Raw genomic sequence first — 17,131 nt, 5'->3', positions numbered from 1 at the left:
TTTGAACAAATAGAAAATGTCAGTTTTGCGTGCCATTGGTTTGAAAATGTCCCCTTTATGAAATCTGCCATTTTGGTGAGAATCAAATATGAATTTTTTTTTTTTTAATCAACTTTTACTATTATCAAAAACTGAAAATGATGGAAAACAAGCTTCATTTTGACACATATGACACTAATGTAGCATGAAACAACCAGGTTGTTAAATGGATTTAAACTTCACATCTTTGATCTCTGACAAAGGAGAAAAAGGAACAACAAGGCTTTGGCACTTGGAGGAAGTATTAGTAGTTACTGAGGTAGAAATCTAAAAGAAATCTGCTGATTCTATTTACAGACGTTCGCTGAGTGAGTCTTAGGAAAATAAAGGCAGTATTAGACTTGAACTAAGATCAACAGAGGCTTTGTAACATCAACAACGGTAAGCTCAACTGATTCTGTTTGTGCCACTTAAACTTGAATGAAGTGGGAAATTCCAAGATCCCCAGCTTTAGCATCTGTTGTCATTGTTTCTAGTCTTCTCTTCAGACTAAATGTTTAGCTGCTTAAGCTAAAAGTTGGTTGGCTTGCTGTATTTTCCAGTACCATAATAAATAAACATCTATTCAACATCTTTTTGAGGATTTTATTATAGTCATGTATGCATTCTTAATTCTAAACAAAACCAGGGTTTGTTTTGAGGTGTGGATAGTTGGACCACTTGGCACCGGCCTGAGAAAGAGTTTTAATTCCATGTTAATTAGTGTTATTACAATTACAGGGAATTCAATTCTAAAAATATATATTCCATAGAAATACTGAAATAAATAGCTGAATAGATTATGTTTCATCTCAATTCCTACTCAAAAATTAGACGTTGGTTTAAGATAGTGGCGCTATTTCTGTTAGATATAACAAAAGATTTGTGCTGAATTACATATTATTGCTGGAATTCAGTCGTTTACAAACTGGAGTCCTCGCAGAAATCCCCTTGGCTTGAGGACTCTACAGCGACTCGTTCCGCGCTCCTCTAAACCGGCCAAATCCTGTTTCACGCTGGAGTTCCCTTTTAATTGCAGAGCCACTTAATCCTGCAGCCATTGTCAATAAAGCAGCAGAGAGTGAGGTCCTTCAGATGAAAACAGCCGCAGGTAAAGACGCATTCCAGCCGACTCTGCCTGTCCTGACGTGGGGCTGTAATAAAAAGCATCACCAGAAGTGTTTGACCAGCAGACAAAGCCCCAGGATTTCGAGAAAAAAAACCCATCTTTAAAGGCGACTATTATTAGAAAGTCTAGACATGGTTGGCTTTGTAAAATATTTAGAGTGACACTGAATAACTGAGCACACATATAATACGACTCTGAAATGTAGACATGGTCTGAAAGTAATGTTTTCACTGATATTTCCATCTCTGCTCCTCAAATGGAGGAAACTCTCAGCAGAGGTGAGTTTGACACAATCAGAGAGGTTCGATTGATTCACTGTAATAAATAACAACAAATGGCACATCCTCTCCCCACCGCTTCTTACATCATTGACCTTTCCCTCTCCCACTCATTAAGCCCGCTGTGGTTAATGGTGGCATTTCAAACAATGCAACACCCTTGCTGATTAATTCATACGCCCATGCGTTGAGAATCCATCCATTCACGACGGCCACTTAGAGGAGAAATCTGCTTCACGAGCATCATAATCTTCAATCAGAGGTTCACAATGTGACATCCGGATGGCTGGGCGCGGCAATGGCGGGACATTTCTTTGAACTCCTTCAAAAAGACATTAAAAAAAATCACCATTTTGAAGAAACTACTACTTAACAGCACATGCATGTGTTTTTTGTTCTTTTTGATCCGCAGATTTGTGTGTTACCTCACAAAAAAGTGCGGATAAACACATGTGCCGGCAGCTAAACAGAGTGTTGAATGGCTGATAGTGAGCGGAGCCTGTTTCTCCGTGAAGGTGCGAGAGGCCGTGCTGCACGAGGTGTCGCCCGCGGTGATATGAAGGCAGAACGGACCCGGCCTCAACGCACGTGAGTGACATTCGAGTACTGATCGATATCCTCCGGTGTGTTTGTCGCCCTATTCTTTTTTGTTTTTGCATAATGCAGCTCATTAACATAATGCTTGTTGGTTTATCAGGTGTGAGCAGCACCCGAGCGTCTGATCAATCTTCTCTGCAGCAAACTGGCCAAAGGGCCTGATGTGATAATCCGGTATAAATAAAATAATCCCTTTTTTTTTTTTTTTTTTTTTTTTTCCTGTAGCCAAACAGAGTTGAATTACATGAGAAAGTGGGCTGATCCGACTTGTAATAGACTCATCTCTCACCGCAGCGTTCAAAATGGGAACTCCGAGGGGCATCAAGGTAAATTGAAAGCAGGATATACAATGTTTATACGGAGAATCGCACTTCTTCGTGCTTGGTGCTGCCGGATTAATAACAGCAGTCTGCGAGGAGAGATTAAACAGAAGATAAGGGGAGCTCTTACATCACTGCGCTTTGCAGACTACCATGAAATACTTGGCCTGTTTACAGCCTCGTCTCTCAGCACAGGCCATCCCACAGTCCAATTCCTTGGAAATGAATGCCGTTTTACAGATGGCGCAATGCAGCGCTGCACAGGAGGCCGTGTGTTGTAATAATGCTTTGTAATTAGTCAGCACAGTGCAAATAAAGATTTGAATGTACACTACACGGTTGCTTCTTTTCCGTGTGTGTGACAGACATCTGTGCACAAAGCTGCCGTAGTGAGTCTGTAGCTTTTGGGGAGAAACTTTGTCTTCAAGGGGTAAAGGAGCAATCGGCACTGGAAAAGCACTGAGACCGATACCAGTATCAGGTATCAGGGCCGATACTCCTGGTTGACACGTCACTGTCTCCAGGACAGAGCATAGAACAACACTACGCACTCTTAAAGCTTTGCAAAATGAGTTTATGGCAACATAGCCTTTGCTTATTGTTTGCGGATAGAGATTGAATTAGGCTTTATGACATTTACTTGTACTCGTCCTTTAAAAAAGTGGTATCTTGTGCATGAGTACTCGGCACAGCTCACCTCGGTGGACTCCAGATTGTCTCCATTCTTCATCCACCTGTAAGAAGGCTTCGGCTTCCCAGTGGCTTTACACTCCCACACCAGCGAGTCGTCGATGAGCTTCTGGACATCCTCGGGTTTCTCGATCAGGTGAGGAGGAGCTGAGAAGATCAGAAATGAAAGAATGAATGAAAAAAATAGTGATAATTTAGCATGAGCCATCCGCATTGGGGTTAACCAGGTCAGCTTTTACCCAACGGAACACTGCATTTCTGTCTAAACACTGATGACAAACACTAAGAAGCTAAATAAATATATTATCTATCATATAAAATATACAGTACTGCAAAATTATGAGGAAGGACAAAACAAAGCTGTTTTCATCATTTGTGAAATAGTGGTAATGTGTTGGGAATAATAGTGTCTGTCAAGGAATTAATGAATGTATTAGAGAAATAGTGTGGTAACAGTATTACAACACTATATTCACAGGATATTAATTATGGTGGTGGTGGTTCAAAAAAGGAATAGCAATTCTGAAACGTGAGTGATTATGTGAATGTATGCTGATGATATTATGTAATAAAGGCACACTCTGTTGTGAATATATGTTTCTGCATCTTTTGATTTTCTCCAAAATTTAAAAACATAATTTGCTTAAGAATGATGATCTGAACTTTGTTTTTCGGCTAGACATATTGCTGGTAATGGCTAATCAATTCGTTCATGTTTTTTCAATCATATGTACGTATATAATATATATCTCCACACACATATTTTATGGAGCAAATAAGCTATATTATATTAGGTTGTTCAATTATAATAAAAATCCATTTGAAGTTTCAAAATAGACCAAAAAACACACTTATCTCAAGATTATGGCCAGAAAATGTGCACAATTTGCAATAAATTACTCTCTTAGTCACTAGATGCGCACAATCACATTTGTCACAATAACAGCTTTCTCTACAGTTGTACAGATCTTATTCAAAATCTACGATACACGACATGCACCACTTTCTGCATTCATAATATGTGCATTTCAAGAGAAATCAGTCAAAACATGAAACCAACACATATTCAGTTTTCACATATTGGATTTTTACAGACATGAGCGTTTTCCCTCAGCGTTGCCTGACAGACTCCCACCAGCTTAATATCAGGGGAACTATTGAGGATACAAGACTTGCAGGCAAAACTGTGTCATAAAAAAGGTATTACTTCCACTATCTTATTTACAGTGAATCATCCTCATAGGTCACAGTTTGTGCAGTAAAGGATATTTAATATTCGGCTGAGTGCCTCTTCCTGAGTTATCTGCTAAACTGATACAACGCGTGTATAAAGATAGGAAATTACATTCTGAATACGGCACAGGCTGTTAACCTAAAATGTAGTCGCTGTCTTGTGTTGTATACCGCCACAAAGTCACTTGAGGAATTATGGCATCTTTCAGTTTCTGTAATGAAAGTGTGAATGGAGGTCAGTCACTGGAAATCAACACATTTGGGTCCAACTAAAGGCTGTTTTATGCTTGACGCACGGGCGTGATGAGCGGAACTCCGACGTGTGGAATCAGCATGAGGGAACGTGTGTGTCATTTGTACTACGCACGGCTCCCAAACTGCAGGGGGTAGTGCATCGCAAACACACTTCCACGGTATTATTAAATTACAACAGAGGAAGTAGACTTCTCTCCGACACCAGCAGGTGAACCTGCAGCGTAGTGGCATGCAACTATTGTTTCCAAATAAATGTTGCCTCTGTTGAAGTCTGACATTGAAGCAAATCTGTATCTATTAGTCAAATCTTGTGGTTTCAGTGCGGATGTGCAGCTTAATGCTTTTTGTGTCGTGTTACAACGGTAGAACTTCGGGTCCCTGAAGTAAAAGGTTGGGAACCATTGAACTAAGGTGCCAATGTGAGTGTGTGTGGTCGTCTGTCTCGCTATGCGTTTTTGTCCTGTGATGGACTGGTGACCAGTCCAGGGTGGATCCTGTCCACAGTTAGCTGGCATTGACTCCAACACCCCTGCAAGGATTAAGCGCTGTAGAGGATGGCTCTCGTTCTCTTCCGCGCAGAGCTTATACTCGAAAAAGTGATGGAAACCGGATTCGTTACATTACGGTGGCTGCTGGTGGCATAAAAACGCTGCATTCAATACCTTCTTGGTAAGTGATGGTATAATTATAGAGGAGGGGGATTGATTCCTGCTGCATCATCCAAGTAACTTAAGGCTAGTTAATGATTCAGCCCAAAAACAGAAAAAAGTATCTGGGGTTGTGTGCGGTGAGGCGAGTCAGTGAAGCTCTCTGCATGTGTTGTTGTTGATGTGCAGGTCAGGCCACTATCATCCTATATCACACAAGGCCGACAGCAGGACAAAGAGGGATGGCTGAGCGCGCGTTTCCCTTCGCCTGACACCGCTCTCAAGGACTGACCTTTGTAGAGGCTTTTTCACTAACGGGGCGAATCCGACTCTAATTGGCTTTCACACAACTGAGGTTGGGTTTTTTTTTTTGCCTCCGAGTTAAAGAGGAACAACACTGTGAGACGGTCAATGCCTGTGGAGCAGCTTCGGCGAAGTGGGTGTCCAGGGGAAACAGCCGTATTTAAATACAGCAAGATTTTAGGGATGAACCGATGCCGATACCAGTGTCGGGTCCAATATTGCACTGAGTTCTCGTGAAAGATCCCCGATACAATTCAGCAGTGGATCCCGAGGATCGTTAAAATCTATCCACTGTGAAGGAAATATTTGCGTTGGTGGTGTCATCGGTGAGATTCTCCCACGCGGGAGCCCTGCACGAGGTCAGCTGAGGTTGTTAGCATTGAACTCGGAGTCAGAGGCTTCTGCTGCTGCTGCCGTCACGTGCAAACAGCTTTGAGTGAACGCTCGAGAAGGATGAATCTTGTTATTTACCCTGCCACAAGAGGAGAAACATTCATTCCCACTCTGTAATACAGCGTCTGCGCCAGCCTTCGCTTTGCTGTCGATGCTTTCACTGCTGAGTGAAAGGCCACAAGCGCAATCTCTGCATTCACATCAGCCTTTAATCAATCGTGGCATATGTGTTTTTATGTGAGCGCTGTGGAAGAATAACTCAGTGGGAGGGCTGCTCAACCCGAGACTCTACCATCAACAGTCACTTAGAATCACGCCCATTCCGACCCAAGCAATTCTCCATCAAATCCAAGCACTGCATCAACGATTCAAAACAATCATATGTACAGAATACAGGTATATAACACTAGTTTTCATCAGGTGCCTCTAAATTAGTAGTTTCTTTTTCTATTTTTTCCTCTTTTTTGAGGTGGTACACGATTAAAATACAATTAAATGAATCCGATTGTAATATTTAGAAAATACTTTTGGTAAATGTCTGAATCAATAAGTACTGAAATAGGTTTACACTTATTAGAATTGAAAAACAAAACAGCTAATGTGACTGAAAGTTGTGCTGTAGTAGTAAAAATGTGCGTTGTAAGCGAAGCCCATTCAAATATAACAGTAGAAGAAGGTCCTGGCTACATGTTGTCGCATTGAGACGATAGAGACTTGAATTCCTTTGTTTGCCTTCGTTCCAGCTGTGCTCTTATCCACGCCTCCATCCAATAGTTTTGTTCAAACTGAAACTTTGCATCGATCAGGCCAAGAAACCCACTCTCGTCAGCTTTACCGACACAATCTCTTACCCTGCTGCTGTTCTTAGCTTCTTTCCACATGAGGGTTTGATGTCTGATGGTCTGCTGCATTGTTATTATCAGTATGTAAGAACTGTAAGGAGCGTTCACAGGTTCCCTGAGAAACTTCAATGTTGGGGTGTTAAAGTAAGACACCATTAACCGCTTTATAGGGCATTCATAAAAAATTTGGGGGATATGTATAGAATTTCAAAGTGGCCAAAATGACACAAAATGTATAATTTCTAGCATAAAAATCCCCTAATTAAATCATTGTTTCACAGATTTTTGGTAAAAGACACTGGCTCCACACCGTTGCGTTCCACTGCCATTCCACTACATGAAAAAATATGACTTCCTACATGCATAGCACATAACACCACACTCAATGTTTTCTATAGCTAATATCCATATATTCATATGGAATAATTGTCTAAGTTCTGAAATGTAATCGTTTGCCCAATAAAGGGTCAAATGTTGAAATTAACATGTTTGATTCCATAAAAATATCCAAATGTGTAATAGGAATAGATCTTGAGACCTTATGTTGTTGATTCAATTAATTTTGATTATTTAATTGGGCATTTCACCATATTTTGCACCACACGGTTTCATTAAAACCTCATGTTGAGACTGTAGATATTTTCTGTAGCGATTGTTTGGTTTTGTGAAAATATAGACAATTTCATCAAATATACTCTGCGTGACCACAAAGAGGAAAAGAAACACTTTAAAGTTTAAATTGAAGGGCTATTATAGTACTATTTTACCAGTCTGGCTCACACAGGATGGCACTGGCCTACATATGGCCCTTGAACTAAAATGTGTTTGACATCCCTACTTTGTATTTACAATTATAAATACACATTGAAGACAAACTTAATAACTAATAATAATAAATCAGACTCATTTTCCTGTTTATTTCTCTTTTCAATGTTTCCAAAAAGCGGTCCATCAACACTTTCTTTTCCTCAGTTTGAAGCAGATTATGAGCCGTTAATGGAAGCTTCACAATGTTGCACATGGTGGAATTGAAGAAAAAAAGAGCTAATGTCAGCTAACTTGGTGTAACATAGAGAGAATAAGTCAGACCTTTTGTACTTGCTTTACATGCGAGCATGCCGCTTCAACCCTGAAGTTATTTATCAATTATCCAGTGTGCAGACGAGTGAATTTGTTCCAGTCACATGCTCTGAAACAGCGGATGTGACTGCACCTGTGGTGGTCCTCCGCCCCCTCAACAAGATAGAACTGCTTTTGATAATTTGCACTGTTTATTGTTCACTGCAGGAAGTAAATGGAAATCCCCCCCCCCCCCCCCCCCCCCCTTGGAGGACTGATATGGTGAAATATGGCGCCCGAGTACGTTCAAAGAACTCCTTTTCGATTAGGATATAATGAATCTAATTCCACCTCCAGCTCGAGAAGGATTCAAAGCTTCGGAGCCGTTAATGAATTCCTCGTTCTGTAAATGCATTTTATACTTCATTAAAGTGCATCAAAACAAGGCAAGGCGATGGAATTATTGCTTTAGAGTGCTGCGTATGTATTTTCATGTGCGTGAGAGCTCTTGTTTTTGCGTGCATTAAAAATGATGCAAGTAGAGCAAAAGGTTTTTTAACTGTGGTTATACTGCCACTATAAAATGTAATCCCCCCCCCCTCCCCCCCGCCACTGTCTAACACAAAGCTGTGCTCTCTTCACGCTGTAGACTGTCTGGATGTACAAGAGATCCTCTTATCGATCCTCCCATTGGCTTACACTGCTGACGAATGTCTCAAAAGCTTAATTCAAAAGGGAGTTCAAAATAAGATTAGTGATTTTTATCACCTGGCTGCAGACAGTGGGAGAGAGGGATGGGGGAGGAGGAGGGGGAGGGGCTGACGAGAGGCTTCAAAAATGGATGGAGGTGGCTGGAACAGGACAAATCGAGGCTGGGCGGGTCACAGCGTGGTGGAGCTTCCAGGGCTGCTGTAAATAATGGCAAATTCTTTAATGCCCTCTCTCATTCACTTTGTATGGGGAATTTATTTGCAGTTTTGGGGAATTTATGCGAAAACTTTACTTTAACTTCCTTATTTTCCAAACTACCACATGCAACATTGTGTAACCATGTATCTGGGTTTTCAGTCACAATGCGAAATAAAAATAATGAAATCAAATCAAATAACCTATACTGACATTAATGCAACAGTTACTATTTTTTTATTATGTTTTTTTCATTTTTTAATAATGCTTAGTCAATAATGCAATAATTTATTAAATAACTGGTAACAATATTCACTGGAAAATATTACACTAATGGCAAGCCATTACATTATTGGTTTTATCATATCTGAATTATTGTGCATGCATTACATCATCGGTTGCGACATGGGCTTAAGTTTTACACTATAGCTTTTTATGAATTGCATTTGCCATGATTTTTTTTTAAGAACAATTTTCATCGTCTACTTTACATCTTTATCTCTTCATAGAAACTGAAAGCAATTAAATTAAGCTGAATTAGAAAGAAGCCATGTTGGCAAAAAGGGCTGTGAATGCATACAAAAAAAAGATAGGTAGATATTAGTTTAAAAGTTTAATTTAATGATTATTTTTTAGGTTAGATGAGAGCAGATCATGTGTTTTGTTCTGCTGTAGTTGCTCTGACTCGGCTCCAGACTCTGGAGGTGTGAGTCGGGTGGGGTGGGGGGTGATCGGGGGGGTTTGTGGTGGGGGGGTGAGAGGGGTGGGGGGGGGGGACCCGCGAGCCGGTCTAACCTCCTTCTTGTGGATCCAGATGCTGCTGCAGGGATTATGTCCCTGACATATGTGCCTCCGATCTATGTATAGCACATTTAACGGCTCTGATCTGCCGTCAACTTGGACGTCAATCATGATGCCATCTGGTGGAGCCCAATGCGAGGCTCACCAAGGTCACATCCAAGGGCTCGGGCTCATCCGCATCACTCCTTTAATCTGGATCAAAATATTACAGGCATCATGGCTGACAGCCTTTAATCATTCTGATGTGCTGTAAAAACTGAGCCTCTCCGCCCTCGCGTTGGTGGGAACAAACATGGCTGCCCCTCCACCCCCCCCCCCCCCCCCTCCTCTGGAGTTTGAGTGGCTCTGACAGATGTGGTCAAATATTCATGCGAGACGGGACCACCTACCGTAGAAAGAGAGCTTCCCTTTCACGGTGTTGAGGCCCCTGGAGTTCTCCGCCACGCACTCGTACGTGCCGGCGTCCTCCTGCTGGAAGTACGGGATCTCCAGGACGCCGCTGGCCTTCCTCATGTCCACTTTCCTTGGGAAGGGCACGCCGTCCACTCTTCTCCAGTTTATGGATGGAGCCGGACTGCAGACACAAAGAAGCTACATTTCCCTGATATTTCACACTTTTTATTTATTCATGTCTATCTCTGCACAATTATTCTGTGCGCCTGCCTCTTTAAGAGGTGTTGGCACTTAACCTGCATTGTTGGGAGCACAAACACAAAAAGCTAGTCGAAGGATGCACAACATTCGGGAATAGTGTGTGATGAGTTTTGTGATCAATTCTGCAAACTGTTTCCCCAAAAATCACAAAAAAAACTGCCAACAAGCTGTCAAAGTAAATGGGATTCTCATGAGCCCATACAGAAAAACCACATCAAAACTTGGGAATAGTCTGCTAGGACTTTTGTTGACAATTCAGCAAACATTTGCGCACATTTAAAAAAACCCAAAACAAAACAAAAAAAAAACTGCAATTGAAGCAGATGTTATTTTGGTGAAAATGGATGCACATAAACAAAAACCACATCAAAACGTGTGGTGAATTTGTGCCGGATTTTTGTTCATGATTCGACAAACTGTTTCACTAAAATTTTGTTAAAACTTGTTTCATTTACTGTTGGTGATTGTTATTTTTTTTCTTTACATTCTGAATTTATCTCCATCTAAATATAAACAAAGGTGTATTCATATTCAAAGTAATATATTTGGTTTATATAATTAATTGAATTCTCTTTTTACAGCTTCACAGTCTTATACATTTATTTACAAAACACTTTTTTATTTTGTGTGTTATTCTTTTCATTTGCTTATAAACAAAGTGTTTTTTAAACTTGGATACATCTTTTCATTTGTTGTTGTTTTTTAAAGAATATATATATATATATAAACACGCATGTGTTTCTCTGTTCAGCAGTGGTCAAGTAATGTGTCTTTTCTTCCTGTCTGTCGGTCTTGATGCTTGTTTACGTCTGTCCTTTCTTTAATTACATTTCTTATGATTGTTCATTCATACACATTTGTTTACATTGACAGACTATTATGTATTCGTTTAGTATTAAATACATTAATTTACGTTGAGATTTTTAAGTTAGATTTCTTACTATTGTTTGTTTATTTATGGATATCTATTTATGTCGACAGTCTCTATTGTTTATTATTTGTTAGTCATAGAGACATTTGCTTGAAAAGGCTTTTCCTAAATAATATTTCTAGATATAAGATGTGCCTACGATCAGGGAATTTAAAGTTAGACACTCAAGTTTATTATTTGTATTGCTTTTAATATATTTGTTTTGTGTTTTGTTTTATAGTAGCTTACACTTACATTTTGCACCCTTTAAATTTCTATACATGTCTTTAAAGGCCGATCTGTTCAGTTTGTATCAAATATATATTCTTTACATGATGCAAGTGAATTTTCAGGTGTTTCTGCGACTGCATGTTTCAACGTATCTTATTGTAATGGAAGTAATACAGCAAAAGTTTCAGTGCATGAAATGTTGAACAATACTCAAGTGTATTTTGGGCAGCTCAAACCTTTTAAAAAAACATAAAACTGCATGAATAACCTTGTAATGTCTGACTGTTTAACTCGATACGGAGTCAGATTCCCTCCTGTGTTTGAATTTGATGCCTAAAAAGCCAGACTGGTGGACGATGTGCTGACAATAACAGTGTATTACGCGATTGAAAAGCCTTTATAGTGGATGTAAGAGCAAACTGTGTGCGGTAATGGTGATTCAGCCCATAAGAACTGTTCCACAGCCATTCACCAAGTCATTCATGGAGAGGTTCACTTGCCAGGTATGCAGACGCTTGCTCAGCTAAAGCTGATTCTGATTGAAGCTCGTATGAGTGAAGCTTACTTTCCCAGAGCAAAACATTCAAGCTTGACAGTGGATCCTTTGGCAACGTGAACGACCTCTGGGAACTGGACTTCAATCTTTGGCTCATATTCGCCCATCACACCTGAAAGAGGAAGACACATGGGGAGTTAGTGCAAGGAAGCACATGAGATTACAGAGCCTCTTCCTGTCACTAATTTCATTGACTTATTTGGTTTATATTCTGAATTAAATTGTATTTTTGCTGCTTTAGTTATATATTTGTATTTACAAAACATTTGCAAGTTACATGCTTTTCATATGTTTACATTAGTTTAAAAACTTTTGACTTTTGGGGTTTTTAGCATTTTTTTTATGATACCTAAATGAATCTTTCCATTTTGTTTGTACAGCAGTGATCAAGTAACATGTTTAACCATCTATCTATCTATCTATCTATCTATCTATCTATCTATCTATCTATCTATCTATCTATCTATCTATCTATCTATCTATCTATCCATCCATCCATCCATCCATCCATCCATCCATCCATCCATCCATCCATCCATCCATCCATCCATCCATCCATCCATCCATCCATCCATCCATCCATCCATCTATCTATCTATCTATCTATCTATCTATCTATCTATCTACCCATCTATCTATCTATCTGTTTTTGCAAAGTATATATCATCCATTCATGTTTAGGCTTTTTCAAGATAGATTTCTTACAATTGTTTGTTTATTTATAGACCTCTATTTACATCAACAGTCTCGGCTGTTTATTATTTGTCAAAGACACATTTGCTTACGCCAAGCTTTCCTCAACTTAGTTTTCTCATGACTGTTCATTGAGAGATAATTGTTTACATTCTTTTATTTTATTGTTTATTCAGACTCTATTTTTATTTGTTTAGTCATAACAATATGCTCCATCTTTTGTAAAAATACATTTTTGTTTGTTTTTTTTATTTACAGATTTGTTTATGTTTGGCTTCCTTCCACTGACGGATGCAACTTCTATCATCCAGATTGTAGAGCATCTTCCTCTGTTTTAATGTCATGAGAACAATGTTTGACAAAGCATGCCATGCACATGAGTTTTATTTGACCATAAAATGATGCTAAATTAAGTTAGCTCCAAGAATCTGCCATTAGGGGCGCTGCAATCCATCCCGGCTCCACCTGGCTGACACTACATTTTAAGCCTGCGTATCAATAACCCACCCGCCACCTCACATCCATTGCTGTAATTCAAAGCTGTGTTGCACAAATAGCTCCAGAGATGGAGGAAACAGGCCAATTTCATCTGGCTGATTTGGTGAGGCATGTGTTATCTGGACGGCTCCCAGAGTGACTGTGAAAGCTAATTCAGATCCTTATCACAACTGTCTCCTGGCGGAGCGTAACCACAGAGCTGTCGCCCATGTTAAAGCAGACAGGTGAAAGTGGACAGGTAATTGTCTCATACCATAACCTTTTGTAGGGGACACCTGTTTAACACCCCCCTCCCCACCGCCACCACCACCACCCCTGCAGAGTCTGGCTGATGTCTTAAATAAAACAGGAGCGGAGAGACCGTTTTTCCCATCTAATCTGAGAGTATTTCAAACACATCAAACAAAAAGCTATTGGCGGGAAAAACAATGAAATGGTGTAGTGTGCATGCCAGGCCACCAGTGGGTGCCATTTGCCATTTATTGGGGAAACATACAGAAAAAAGTAAGATGTACACATTTAACTTTCTTTAAACATTTTTTTAATTGAATTAATTAACTTCAGTATTAACATTATAGAGCATCTTATTAAGATACATTAAAGCTTGTTACTTTCTTAACAGCTCAACCTTGTTTATTTGCATACTTTTCTTGACAATTGGTCACAAGATCATTAATTTTCCAATCATCAGCCCACAAAAACTCTTCAATTCAACGTCAATTTCACCTGCTGCCAATACATGCTGAGTTAAACAAGCGAGTAAAGGTTCATTTGAGCCCTTTAACTTCAAGTAAATGGCTGGATTACTATAGTTTAAGTGATAGTTAAGTGTGCTGAGGTCATGTTTTCTAGCAACTTATCAGCACTGTCACTGTGGAAACAATATTTTCCATAATTATTTGCAAACTCTATAGATTGAAAATTGCAGGTATCATTATCTCGGTTATGCATGATGCAGGTAAACATGTTATTTGTGCTTGAAAACCTGTGATCTGCTGTTGGGTTTGCTGCACCGTGTAATTCGCAGCAGCTATAATTAACAGCAAAAGTCCACATAAACGTCATGAAATACATTTCTTGTGGAAAGCAGATTCAGTTCTGTGGCTCTTGCTATTGCTGCTTCAGATATGGTGATGCTGGAGCTGATAGGACTGAAGCCCACCTTCAGATTAAGTGCAGACAATGACCTTTTACTCAGGAGAGCCTTGATAAGGCCAGCCCGGAGCGGCTAAGGCACCAGTTTAAAGAACACGCCGGAATTAGCAAAGAACCACATAATTAACCTTTTAAATTCCATTTGTATTTTTTAAAAGCCTTTTTTTCTTTCTTCTCAGATCATAACACAGCCAGGTCAAACCTCTTGTGGTTCTATTTTAAATAATGTGTCAAACCGAAAAAGTCCAAAAAAACATGCAGAACAAGACCCCCCACCCACCCCCCAGTTCCTCAGGACACACTTGTAAAAGAGATTATTAATCTCAATATGGTTCTCCTGACTAAATAAAGGCTTAAAAAAAAAAAAAAAAACAGAACACGTCAGGATTAAAACATTTCCCCAAGTTGTTTCTAATATATTATAGATAGAGGAGAGAGTATACTGTATATGGTATATAATCTCACTGGTTCAACAGGGTTATTTCTGCTTATAGAGAAGCTCGGAAAGTTGGATATTTTGGGCCATGTTTACAGTGTTTCAAGTGAAAATGTATCGTTTCTGCATTTCCATTTCAGAAACTTTTTGCGTTTCCATAACAACTTTTTGAAAATAACATTGTCTCAGGAATGCTGAAAATTATATAGTTAGCATGTTCGGCCACGAGGGGGTGGTGTTTGTTTTTGTAATGAAACCAGTAGCAGGGTAGTAGTAGCATTTTATCCCCCCCCCCCCCCCCCCCCCCACACACACACACACACACAAAATGTTTTCGAGAAGGTCCACCTTGGGAGCTGTTTTAGAAAAGTTGTATTTTTAGTGACTCTGAGCGCCGTTGTTGTGTAAACAAAACGCCAAAAACGCTATAAAAGTTTTTCAGTTTTCTTTTGAAAATGTGCCGTAAACAAAGCCTTAAATGCGATATAAAATATAAACGTGAGATCTAATCCAGACACATTTTCTGGTCCTGAAATTGACAGGATCAGATCCGGATACCTGAACGTTCGCTTACCGTCGCTGCGGAGCACCAGAGGAGTCGGCGGGCCCTGGACACGGGTCTTTGTCACGGTGTTGGTCACCACACATGTGTAGTTGCCAACGTCTGAAGACTCCACTTTAGCGATGTACAGATTCCCCGTCTCCTGCGAGATGAAACGACGGCTGTCCTGCTTCACAAATGTTGGATACTCATTGAAGATCCAGGAAAATATCAGATCTGTGGATAAAAAGATTTTTAAAAAAAAGAGGAAAGTCTTAGTATAAATTCAGACCTCTTGGAGAGGAAATAGAATGAATGGTGATTAGATATTCTGGTTGCAGGCTAAAATAAGCGTTCGACCCCTTCTGGCTTGTGAATGCGGTGATAAGATATATCACCATTTGCCACGAGGTGGGAATTGATGAGTGGATCTGCAAGAGGTTACAAACAAATGTAATTATCTGGACTTACTTCAAATGACCATTTTTCATGTGGATGTGGTTTGCATAGTGAAACAGGGATTTAGGAGACCCTGGGGTTTGTGTTGTCATGACTAATTACAGTTCCTCAGACAGCCCGGTGGAATCAGCATTACAGAAAGCTCCTCAGACCACAACAGCAGAAACAACAAGCAACACTTCACAGAGAGCTCTTTAAAATCTATAGTTAATGAACCAAATAATTAACAAATTGATAATAAGGAGGAAGATTTCATCTGGTGACTTAAAACCTTTCGAGTCATCTCAGGTGACATGAATGAGTAGTTTAATCAAGTTTAATACAGTATATGAATGCTACCTTGCTAGTTAACATACATAGGGGTTACAAAGCTAATTATTGCTGAATTAGGGTTTTGAAGACGTTTGGAGAAGTTTTAGAAATGGCCATAGAAAAAAAAACACCACCACAAATCCACTTTTTAATCATTTCTGAATCAAAATGTAAATTAAAGTTACACATAATTCCTGAAGAATTCTGCATACCTTCAGAAACAGTACTGTCAGCACTGGAGGTTCAAACCTCAGACCACTTTAGATCACCACCTATTAAAATCTTGTCATTATAATCTTACATTTGAAGTCTATAGTGCTGTTCTGCAAAGCCTTGTAATTCAGTGAATTTTTTCAAATATATTTCCAATTCAATGCAAGTAAGGCTTGCTCCATAATGAAAATTTTGTTCAACACAAGTTCACCAACATTATACATCTTTTTTTTTTAAATAATTTCAGAATCTATATTTCAAATAAATGTTAACAGATATCCAATCCTTAAAAATATTAGATTCAAAATATAGAATTAAAAATGTACTTTCTTATAACAGTATCATCTGTTCTCACACTAAATCATTTTTTTTAAACAGCTGTAGAGCTGAATCATCTAGCATCTCAGGGCAATTCACATATGGAGCAGGGCTACATCCTACTCTTCATTATATTGAATAGAATAATACGATAGATCCTGTGATCATTCCTTCCTGCTTAGGGCTGCAGGATCTGGTTTCTGAGGAGCCAAAAGCGTTTCCTAGTTATGTGGCGTTGCATCATACTATTATTCAAATTATATAATTTTATGTTAAATGCCACAACGTGACAGAATTCATTGACTTAATAATTAAATTGAACAGTGGTCTGGAGGCAAACCTAATCGTCTTACCCGTTCCATTGTCATCGGTTGTTTCTAACCGTGAACTGGTTTTAATCAATAAGTTGCCAATCTTAGCACATGTTATTGCATCTGTTTCCAGATCTTTCGTCTTTTTAATTCCAGCTTTCTCCTCATAACTGACCGGATGTGTTGCATCATCAGGGTGTGTCTGCAGCAGAAGCACATGCTGATTAAAGTTCTCTTTCACATGAAGACATTAAAAGGCTCATTTTATGGTTAAAAAAAATCCAGGCTTTCATTTACAGTACTATGTACTTTGTTTTGAAATGTTGCCTCATTATAAATAAGTTGTGTGGTTAGAAAAAATGGTGGTTGGGAG

General features: G+C 39.3%; 1 protein-coding gene across 1 annotated transcript in view; it reads right to left on the bottom strand.

The window, feature by feature from the left end:
• The window catches only part of cntn4 (contactin 4), a gene marked incomplete at its 5' end in the record, with an annotated part of 194,915 nt that overhangs the window by 64,246 nt on the left and 113,538 nt on the right, over positions 1–17,131 (bottom strand). The window contains 4 exons of the mRNA XM_080494891.1: positions 3,040–3,179; positions 9,861–10,045; positions 11,832–11,934; positions 15,179–15,382. Coding sequence (XP_080351017.1) covers positions 3,040–3,179; positions 9,861–10,045; positions 11,832–11,934; positions 15,179–15,382 — 632 coding nt within the window. The remainder of the gene's footprint in view (positions 1–3,039; positions 3,180–9,860; positions 10,046–11,831; positions 11,935–15,178; positions 15,383–17,131) is intronic.

The sequence above is a fragment of the Blennius ocellaris genome, assembly GCF_963422515.1.
Source record: "Blennius ocellaris genome assembly, chromosome: 4".
NCBI lineage: Eukaryota > Metazoa > Chordata > Actinopteri > Blenniiformes > Blenniidae > Blennius > Blennius ocellaris.
This window is presented reverse-complemented; position numbering and strand designations above follow the sequence as displayed.